The 11,587-nt window shown below is 41.2% G+C and overlaps 1 protein-coding gene across 1 annotated transcript; it reads left to right on the top strand.

The window, feature by feature from the left end:
• The first annotated feature begins 458 nt into the window (after positions 1–458).
• LOC123080103 (uncharacterized) lies at positions 459–11,230 on the top strand. Its single transcript, XM_044502983.1, has 9 exons — positions 459–892; positions 1,210–1,380; positions 1,546–1,741; positions 1,848–2,065; positions 3,019–3,570; positions 5,765–5,793; positions 7,853–8,029; positions 8,118–8,379; positions 10,034–11,230. The coding sequence occupies exons 1-9, from the start codon at positions 554–556 to the stop codon at positions 10,049–10,051; spliced, it is 1,962 nt and encodes a 653-aa protein (XP_044358918.1). The 5' UTR covers positions 459–553; the 3' UTR covers positions 10,052–11,230.
• Positions 11,231–11,587: the final 357 nt, after the last annotated feature.

Genomic DNA, 11,587 nt, shown 5'->3' with positions numbered 1-11,587 from the left:
GTTTTTATATATACATGATGAACATTTTCTTCGAATTCTTGTTCAATATTTTTCAAATACTCATCCAACATTTCTTCAAATACTTGTTCAACATTTTTAAATGCTTGCTCAACATTTTTTATATACATGATCCACATTTTTTCAAATGTTTTTTGTAATATATATGTATATATTTAGAATATTTTATTAAAGTATAAACAAAATTACAAAAATATAAAAGTAAAACAGAAAACAGAAAACGTAAAAAGAAGGCTGTGGCCTTCCGCGCTCTGGGCTGGCCCAGCTCGCTCGCCCTAGCGAGTCCGAAGCCAGGCTCGCTGAAGGCGAGACGTAGTCGCGCCCGATAAAAACATCGATTCCTAGTGGAGACGGAATCGGAATCGCAGGCCTTGTCCTTGTCGGGCCAGGTCCATATAGCCTACCGACCCCCGCAGCGGTTTGCAGACCAGAAATCGAGCGTGTGGGATCGTTCACTTCTTCTGTCGCCACACCAAAACATTATCAACCGCTAGGGTTATCGAATCGACCCAGCGGCGGGGGGTAAGACAATAAGATGGCGGCGGCGGCGGCGGAGGAGGAGGGGGAAGAAAACCTGATGCCGCAAGAGGAGGGGATGGTGGCGCTGCGTAGTCAGGAGGGCGTGGATTTCGTGGTTCCCTCAGAGGAGGCGAGGCTGTCCATGTTCTTACATCGTAGGATCGAGCTTGACCCCGACAACTACTTCGTCCCCGCCGACGGCGACGAGACCAAGTACACCCCCATCTTGCTCCGCTCCATCCGAGCCGAGGTCCTATCCAAGGTTTTGGAGTACTGCAAACAGTCCTATGCCTCCTGCCGCTGGGACGGCGCCCACCATCTCAACCACAATGAGACGCTCTATGATCTCATCCTGGTAATCAATTAAGCTAAGCTATTTCTTAATCCAACTCTATCAAAATTATACATTATATTTATTTTAACTTGCATCCATACTGGTTCTCTTCTATCACAACATGTATGTTATTTGTATTGTACTAAATCAGCGACAATTAATATGGATAGGAGGGAGTACATTAGATTATGCATGAGTGCTACTTTCATGTTGTCTTTGCTTAGCCTAATTAATATACATAGTTCATCTATGATGCTTAACTGGTTTTTCTTTCAGCAATTGTGTGCTAGCACCATATTTTGTTCTTCTCTTTAAAAGCATTGCACTACTATTTACAGGCTTCGGACTATCTTGAAGTCCATCGACTCCTTGACCTATCGTGCCAGACCCTTGCCAATAAGATCAAGGGGAAGTCACCCCGTGAGATAGGTAATATCCTCAACATCACGGGTGTCTTTGCTCCCGAATTAAATGAAGAGCATTCAAGTAGGTGTTGCACTACCAACATGGTATGTACACTTTCTCGACCCATATGGAGCTGAATTATATATCTTATGATTTGTTTCATTGACATTACTAACAACAAAATCATATACACCGCCATGTACTCTTATTCCTTAGTGGCGTGTGGATTGACTAACAACAAACATGTACCTGTTGGCGTGGATGAGTAGGTTACAGCGGCCATGGAAGTCATCTCCAAGAAGAAGCCATCTGTGAACCAAGAGCTCAAATTGGCGGAGAAGGCGTTGCAGGCTCTTGACGTAGTTCGTCGCCAAGAGTTCACCGCATACGACCCCGTGCTCAGGCGTCTTAAACGCAATCGAGTTGACATCTTCAACCTAGCCTTCTTTGACATTTATAAAGAGAGTGAGTATTTTGGTGAGTGCTTGTTTGATCCATGCATTCATCTTCTTCTAGGTCTTCACTGCATGCAAATATGTTTCTGACCTGTGATCATGTCCTTTTTTCTCAGCTAGCTTTTCTCGTGGTCCACAACTTCACAAGATAACACCAATGCATGAGTCAGTTGTGCGATCTTGTGTCAATGTAATTTACATTAAGGTACGCGAATCGGACGTCGGCTTTCCAATCAACATATTTGGTACCATTATTGCAAGGGATCAAGTCGACTATAGATGTGTCTATCTGTTTAGGCGTGAAATGGATGATCCCCAATTCATCAGCTCGGCGGTATTTATATTTATTCCTTAACTAGTTAATCACTACTTATTGCTCTTTCCACACAGAAATGCAAGGACCGTTTTACTTTGTGTTCTCTAATGCACGATTTTGACTGCAATTCTTTGCTTGTAATATGCTTAAAAATAGTAAAAGGATATTTATCATAAAAAATATATTCCAAGGCATACAAAAATATTTATCTTACATGGTAAATCCACATACTTCTAGTATTAGTGACCAAAGTTTTACAATGTCAATTGCATGCATAATCGTGCACCTTATATCTGAAGTTCTACCTTAGTTCTGAGGCAGAATATGTCCCAGAAGTGTGTTGTCCATCTTCTCTTTCACTATCTATTATAATTTTATTATTGTGATTTTGTGATTGATATGTTCAAATAACATCATTTGATTTCTTCTGAAAAATCTAAGTGTGCTAGTTTTCACATCCACGCATTTCAAAACCTCCTTGCTTTGCAACATCAGATTATCGTCATCACATAAATGATATTTACTGAACATCATATTTGATCATTACATTAATTGTAGTCCTTGTGGATTGGCATTCTAATTTATAGATTTGTCATGCCCAAGTTGTTGTTTAGTCAATGTATATTTTTCACTAAATGTTCTTGTCAACTGTATGGTTTCTTCAGACATTTCAACATGTTCTTTAAATAATAAGGTAGTGGTATTGTAAATTGAATAATTTATATTGGTGTTTTTTCATCTGAACTTGCAAGTGTTATATAGCTTTTCACAGGAGCAGCGTTAAAGTAGTGGTATCGTAAATTGAATAATTTATATTGGTGGTTTGTTCATCTGAACTTGCAAGTGTTATATAGTTTTTCACAGGAGCAGCGTTAAAAGTTATGATAATATTGTAATCATCTGAATTTTTCTGACTATGTATGCTTGCTCCAGAGATAAATCTTAACATTTCTTCCTAAACCCTTTTGCAGGATGATATGTTATCTTTAATGGATCCATGCCGAGGGCTTGTTCCGGAAGATAAAGTTTATTTTGAGGTCGATTTAAAGATCAAGTGTGATGGAGGCATGATTAAAGATTTTAGCAAAGGTGTGGGAGTTTTTGATTGGATCCGGCTCTATCCAGGCAAGGAGAGATTGACTTTCGGTGTATATAGTCATATAAGCACCGTGGAATTTTTATGTGAGCAAGTTTACAGTCCCGTGGAAGCTACCATTGCAATCAATATTTTGAAAGGGTCGTGCAGTATCTCAAGAGTAGTTGCTTCGACTCCTGGAAACTTTAAGGACCATATCATTCTATACGAAGCAGCATGCAGCCCGATAGTAATCGAAAGTGGTGGCTCTGTTCCTTTAACTCGTCGCGTGGTAGCTGTCTCACTGGATCACAAGTTGGCGCTCTTCATTGTTGGTGGTGACGTGCTTGAACACCTTGCCCTCACTCTAGGTCATTCTCATGAAGTGGTCAATCGGAGGATGGGTTGCGCCGAATTGGAGGTGAAAGTTGCTTGGACATCCGTCCCGGTAAGAGAGAGACCTGATATGTTTAAGGTTGTCGGAAATACGCGGCTCTTGTTGTGAGAAGGTACGGCAGTGATGGATGTATATTAGTTTTTGTGTAGTTGCCGCAGTACTCCCCCCTTCACAAGATTTAAGGCGTTATTTTGTTGAGACAAACAAGTAGTTGCTCTATTAATGTGAAAAACTGCAATCATAAGTTTATTCGGATACGAATATGGAGTTTGTTTTTGAAAAATGAATGTAAATATGGTGATATCGATTTGAAGTACACCTAAATCAAATAGAATTGCGGTGCCACAATCTTGATGTAATTTGATGCTATCACAATATGAGTTGCACAAGAAACCATATACCTAAATAGTTTATCCCACTATTTCTCTTGACTTGTACTCCCTCCGTTCCTAAATACTTGTCTTTCTAGGCATTTCAACAAGTGACTACATACGGAGCAAACTGAGTGAATCTACACTCTAAAATATGTCTACATACATCCGTATGTGGTAGTCATTTGAAATGTCTAGAAAGACAAATATTTAGGAACGGAGGGAGTAGCCTATACACCTATTGTGCCATATCAGTGAACATGCATGCGTATTGACTCAGCCCGTGCTAACCCTAAAAGCTATCTGTCACTTTTAGCGCTCCGCAGTGGTTGTCACTTTTAGCAAGCTTATGTCCCCATCAAAGATTCTTTCTCATCGTAAAAAAGGTAGAAAGGACATGCAACGTGTTTTTAATTATGGATTGGAAAGCACCCAGGTGTGAACACATTAATTTAGAGTTCCTTTTCATTTTAAAAGCCATAATTTTTGAACCAAACATCGAAATTAAGATTCGTTTTCACCATTGGAACCCTTACGACGTGCTCTTTGAAACTAGATCCCGCATGGGTATGTTTTGTTGAATTTTTTTTGTGCAATTTAGTACCTCGTTTTGTGCAACTGACTAGTAGTCGATGTGCAACTAGTTGACTGTGGATGTGCAACTTTCCGCCTACCCTGTGGACGTGCAGTTTTCACTGATGTCACCTCCACCCCCCTCAAACTACCCCTTCCAGTGAGATGAGCAATTTCGTCCGTTGCTCAGGTCAACTGCCTAGTAAATGACGTGCAACTTTCCGCTTGCCCGTGGATGTGCTTTCACTATTTACTGCATCCGCCAGCTTTCTAGTAGTGGTTGTGCAATTTCGGATACTGCCACGGCCAACTGTCTAACAGTGATTTACAACTTTCTCCTATACCCCCATGGATGTGTAGTTTCCCTGCTAGCACACGGTCCAAACCACCCCTGCTAGTGAGATTCGCAACTTTCGCACTCTGTCTATATGTAACTTTTCACAACCCTCATGAATGTCAAATTTTTACCATTCAACTGTCCTTGCTTGTGAAATGTGCAACTTCGTATGTTGCCCTGGCAAACTACCTAGCAAAGTATGTGCAACTCTGTTTGTTACCCCCGCCAATTGAAAATACATGTCCACAAATAGGAAGGGGAGGAGTTGCACATTGACTAATAGGCAGTTGGCTTGAACAATAGACCAAGTTGCACAAATCGCTTGCAGGGGAGGTGGGAGTAGGATGTGCCGACAGTGAAAAACTACGCATCCACAAGTAGGAAGGAGGGTTGCACAGCGACTACTTGGTAGTTGGTCGGGATAGTAGACTAGTTGCACATCAAAGTTGTCATGGTTGCTACATTGCAACCTCATGAAAGTTGAATCATGTAGATCCAAAAATTGGTTTTGGAAAAAATTGCACGATGTAGTACTAAAGTTGCACAATACAGTACTAAAGTTGCATAATATAGCACGAAAGTTGGCATCGAAAAAAATTTCGTCGAAACATGCTCATGCGGGATCTAGTTTCAAAGATCTCATCACGAGGAATCCAACGGTGAAGACGGATCTGAATTTCGAAGTGTGGTTTGAAAGATATGACTTTTTTAAAAATTGAAAATCCGAAATAAATACATGTGGATCTGTTTTTCTATTCACATGTGATAAGTCTGATCGCATTTAATGCCACCAATCACTTGCACTAAGAGACAAAACATGCCCATGTATGCATTCGATAAGTGACGGAGCCAGCGTGATGTGTGGACAAGAGCCGGTCGCTCGATTCGTCTGAATAGTGCGTTGCCACGGGTTAGAATGCATATAATATGAATAAATCAATTAAATAATTTCGTTGTGTGTAAGGTCGAAGCTCATTTCTTCCTCATCATCCGGTGTGTTCGGACATCAAATGGGCCTCCAGCGAGCTCCCCAAAATCCAACCGTCTGGGCAGTGTGCCTTTTCCTGTTGGACCCTTCCCTTCCCGCTCGTTTTATCTTGTAGTGAGACATTTCTTGCTGGAGCCCTCTCCTTTCAAATCGGATGATGCCCACCTCACCTTCGCCATGACGCCCTCTCTCCTTCACATCATAATTCCTCGCGGACCGCCAAAGAGGAGTCCCCGCCAACCGCCCCACTCTTTGCCCTAATCCCCTCCCCCTGTGTTCGTGTCAATCCACCACCACCATTAACGAGGATGAGATGTGCGCTTCCCGTGACGTCACCAAGCCAAGAAGGCAGATCCGATGTCGCCTGAGCCATTTTCATGTTGTAACATAAATAGTTGAATGTCGTGCATTACCATGAAACGAAAAATATGATGTCCGTTATTGGGCATGCAACTGATATGCCACCATGTCTGTTATTAACTCTTGAACCAACCAATGCATTTACCCTTCTATCCTAACTAAAAAATTGAACAACTTATGCGAAAAATGAACCGCTCGGTCATGCAATTTGCTACAAAGCCATCTCTAATGAAATGCAATCTGCCACATTTATTTAAAGTATGAAAATTATTCCACCCAGACATCCGTAATTGAACATACTAACCCCATCCCCCATCCTGCTCACTCTCAGTCCTCACTCTTATAAAAAAACCCACTAACTTGTGTTCCAAGTGAGCCAGTGATCGACACCACCATGGCAGGCAACAGCAAGGGACAAGGGCGACAAGCACCTTCCTATCTTAGTGCTAACGAATGAAGCAAACTACGGAACCCCCCTTTAATAGTAGAGATAATACCGTGAATTACCCAATAAATCATATTGCTATTTATCTCATAATGCATAACCTTTTACCTAAAAAATTCCTTGTGTTTGTGCAGAAACATATTGGGCTACAAACTGGACAAAATTATTTCAATCGTATGAGAGATATCTGTCGGGAAATAAATTAATTAAGAGTCAAAAAATAAAATGTGTGCTAGCATCAGCCAGCACGGCATGCACCTTACTGCTACCGATACTTTTGATCACCATTAGCCTTTTATTCACAGTAGACACATCCAAACCCCATCGTCGGGCTTCCCAATCAACAGGCCGCGCGACGGGCTAGGGGCTTCAGGGCTGCATTAGGGCAGGTGCGGATGCAGTGGGAAGCAGACAAGGAAGTCGATGGCCATGTTGTTGCTTCCCTTCATCACGACTCTTTGTAAATATCCTTTGTGAGCAATGCGTACATGGTCAAGCTTCCCCTCATCGTGATAGATAGCAAGGACAGGTTGCACACTCTATAAACTTATAAAATCATGACACTAAAGAAAAATTTATTTTACTGCTAGCATGAAGTCAACCACCCTATGTAGACTCTATTTTTCTTATCCTTCCTTTCTTTGCTTTCTTTTGTTTTCTTTTCCTAAACCTTTTCCTTTCCGTATTTATTTATTTATTTTGTTTAATTATGTAGTTTTCTTGATGCAATAAACAATATAGTAGGGCCATGCATTAGTGTATTTAGGGTAAAAAACGTAAAGTCAATCTATTAATCAGTATAATCATGTTTGGAACTAACACTACATAGGTTCTCACTCTGGTTTATTTAGTATTTGCGCTTTCTCATTTCTTAACCGGACAATAAGGCTCCGATCTGTGGGTGGTGTAAAACTTGAGAAAGAATAATGTAATAACACCATGCCGGCCTTCTTTATTTAGCATTAAAATATTGCACTACATATTGAACACTACAAGCGGCCCTTGAATACAAGAAGTTTCTTGGACCGGTGCTTCTGATCGCGAGCACATGTGTGCTCGTTATCTCGGCGGTTGAGTTGCGTCGCTGAACTTGATGCATTTATTAGCTGGGCCAAAGACGCGAGCGGCGGAAAGTAAGTAAACAGGGAAATACGGCTGGGCCGTGGGCCACGAAGAAGACGGAGGAGATGCGGGTAGTCGATGGCAAGCAGGCGAGCCGTGGCTCAGGACGTCTGACCTCTTCCCGATCCGTGGATCAGGAACCTTGCTTTTCGTTACTTCTACCGGCGACGAGCTGATTGCGGGGGTACTGTCGTCTCCTACCTCTGGCTGCTGGAATTTTCGAATGGAAAAGGCGCCGAGCTTGGGAAGAGACGATTCTATGAAGCCAAGGTCTGTCGGTGGGACATGGTGTTCTTGATGCAGCCAATTAGGAGGTTAGGCAGCAGTTAATCTCCCGTAGTATGTATGTTCGTTTTTGGATTTCATGGTGTCGATCTGTAATTTGGACCGCTTACTTTGTAGATGCATCATGCTGGAGGAGGTAACTGACAGTGACGTCCCTATGGAGCCCCTACCTTACTCGGTGAACACGCCGCCGGCGGGGATGGAGCAGAATTTGTGCGGCAGGGGCACCGGCGCCATGCAAGAGGGAGTACTCGCCACAAGCTTCGACGGGCAGATTTGTGCGGCAGGGGCACCGGCGCCATGCAAGAGGGAGTACTCGCCACAAGCTTCCACAGTTGGTAGGAAATATGGATCCTACAGCTCCAGGATGGACCAACAGGTATGTTAGAATCAATTTTGTGTGCAGATCTGAAGAAAACTGAGTCCATAAACACGTGAATGCTTGTAATTTGCAGATTAGATATCAGGTGGGATATCAGAATAGTGTGAACAATTAGAGATTTAGTTGGACACTTAAAAGTGTTCGCGGACACGTGAAGTGTTGGTTCAGTAATTTACAGTTTTTGTAGGTGCTGATAAACATTGGGTGCCAAAGAAAATGAGCTCTTTACTGCCGAATGTGACAGTTAAGAGTTGTTCGTAAGAGTGAAGAACCAATGCCTTTTTCTATGAGAGTGCTGCTGGATTGCGTTCTTTTATGTGGATAATAGTTAAAAATTCCAACGGGAATTGTAGGCAGTACTGAACTTACAAAGTCATCAAACGCATTAATAAAATGGATACAATTAAGTAGGCAATCATTGGATGAAGGGGAAAAGCCTATATTTTGTTTGTGCATAAATTGTCACTATACTGACATCCGCGCGTGCATGCTGACTTCAGGGTTAGAATTTGTGCTGCCGTACCAGGGAGAAACACCATGAGATAACACAAGAGTGTGCACACAAAATGATGAAACATTATCAGGAGGCTCATTATGCATGGTATGGCAGTAGCAGTTTGTGCATCATGCAAGATATTCCTCATCGTGAATTCGGGTTTGATTGGGTGCCTCCATGTCAGATACGGCAATTTTTTATAGGGGGAGTAGATTCAGTTCTCTTAGTCTAGGGTTGCTCGGTGTTTCGCTCAAATTCGAAGTTGGGTGTTCGATTTATCGGGGGCTGCTGTGGTCACTTCTATGGCGGTTGTTGGGTGTTCGATTCATCGGGAGCTGCTGCTGCAGGAATTCAGAAGCCCCCTTCTTGGTAAATGATTGATGGTCCTGAAGGAATTCAGGCCTTATGTTTAGCAGGGAACGAGGAAAAAAAATAGGATTATGTTTTCTATGGCGTGCTTGTTCTCCTAATGGAGATAAAGAGTTCATTCCATTTAGTTCTCACATTTTGTCATTTTGTACAGTCTAGAGCTCTCTTAATATTGAAAGAATATATACGTGGTAGCTCTTGTTTGCTCACTATTGTCTTTGAATCGACTATGAGTTAGAAGGCATAATTAAGTACGATGGTACTGATGCTGAATGTATTACATTAGGTGATATATAGGCTCATGATAACTGAATATGCATGGCTGAGTAATAGACTGTTACTCACTTTAGTTTGCGACTTGAAATATATCTCACGCATTGCACAAAACCTTGCATCTAATCTAACTATTATGTGCCTCTTAAAATATAAGTAGACTTGACTGCCACAGGTGTGACTCATATCAGTTAGTATCAAAATTTAAATAACTGGTTTACACTTCACATTTCCATCTGACTTGGGCTTGTATTGGAGTGACATATAATCTGTCATTTAGTGTTGAGGTTCATTTTTTTTGCATCAGCACATAGGAACTCCGACATTCTTCGTACTGAGTGCATTTCTAAACATCTAACTGAAGAGCTCAATGGAAGATGACTTCGATACATATATCTCACTACATAATGAGAAATAATGTTCTTTTTCATTGTCTTTGTTTCTGCATCTTTCTCCAATTCCCTTAAAATCCTCTATGCTACTGTTTAACTATATTTTTTCTGTTTCATTCAGGTGTCAGAACATAATTAAGCAACTTTGGTTTGGCTACGAATGATGTGCTGAATTAGCAATGCTAAGAGAATGCATTCTATAGGACGAGGTTTCACTAGCATAAATAAAATTTTCTGGTTGCACTACGTGATCGAATCCTTACCGGTACTAGTTGGTTGCACCATGCTTCACGATGTCAATACGTGCCTGCTAGGTTGCTACTGGTAGCTTCCAGTTAGTTGTGTTCTTGTGTATTCTAAGAATATATATATTTACTTCCCTTTTTTGTCCAGTTAGTTTTTGAAATAATATACAGAAACATGCACTATTAGGTTATGAAAGTAATTTTAATATTTTCTCAAAGTATTTTTTGTACTTTTTCTCAATTGTTAATCTCTCTGCATAACCTATGTGCATCATTAGACTGGTTAAGAAAAGGACAGTCATTTAGCCGAAAGATCAGAATTTTATTTCTCTCTGTAACTACATTGGAAGTTAATAGAATGCTATCCTTGAACATGAAACTCTGCTCACTGTTCTGAACATTTTCAACTTGTGTTCTTTTGTCCCAATCCCTAAGTTATCATGCTTATGACCTAGGTTAACTGATAATGGATTGAATTTGTTCTGAAATCCTTCCAAGTCATGGTGACAAAGGTTAGTTCGCATTCATATATATGCTTTTCATATCCTCTGCCTTTTGTTTGAACTAATTTCATATCCTCTGCCTCGTTTGACACATGTGAGATGAAATGTTCGCATATTCAAAAACAAAACACATTTGCTCGCTCAGTCATATGTATTGATAATGCTTCTATTGCCAGTAATCACATGCAGTAGGAGGTGACCTGCTTCCAGGAGCACCTCCTGCTTATGTTTGCATGTACATAGTTGCTGCTCTAATGCTTCATGGTGGACGGCCTGCCCCTAACCCAATTGAAGTCTCTGAATCCGCCCACTGCTTCTCAATCACAGCGAGGATCTGCTTCTCAATCACAGTGCGGATCAGGGAAGTCCATGGGCTCCAGTTATCTATATTCCGCAAGACCCAAAATGATACTGTAGATATTTTTCGAAACGGGATACTGTAGATATTATATCCAAGACTTCCAAGTTCCAAGTGACTGGAGACATGCATGTAATAGCTTACTGTGAAAATCACTCCCGCCTTCATCCTAACAAGAAAACATCTGAGGTGCCAAGATTCAATCCAACTGTAATTACCTCAAAAGCCAATAAACCCATAATGTAAGTGTTTCAATAAATGGACAACTGGTTTTTGAGTCCTTTTCTTTAAAAAAAAACCAACTCTAAAAATTTAGTTATATTTTTGCACATAGTACACACATACTTGCACGTGGTGTCTAAGTTTTCTGAATTCTCTGACGGACAAAAACCAATTTGTGTAATTGGTTGCTGAAGTTCAGCGGCATGGCAAAGTGCACTTTTCTCGTTTCGCTAGCTGTATGTAGCATTGGCCTTCGCGAATTTAGTGATTTCTAATATGATTCTCTAGATCTTCACGGCGCCGTGACTTGTTCTGATAATGAGATACAGCTGATGAACGATCGCCGT

Source organism: Triticum aestivum, chromosome 3D (genome assembly GCF_018294505.1).
Source record: "Triticum aestivum cultivar Chinese Spring chromosome 3D, IWGSC CS RefSeq v2.1, whole genome shotgun sequence".
NCBI lineage: Eukaryota > Viridiplantae > Streptophyta > Magnoliopsida > Poales > Poaceae > Triticum > Triticum aestivum.
Note: the sequence above shows the minus strand (reverse complement) of the source record. Positions and strands in the feature narration are given on the sequence as shown.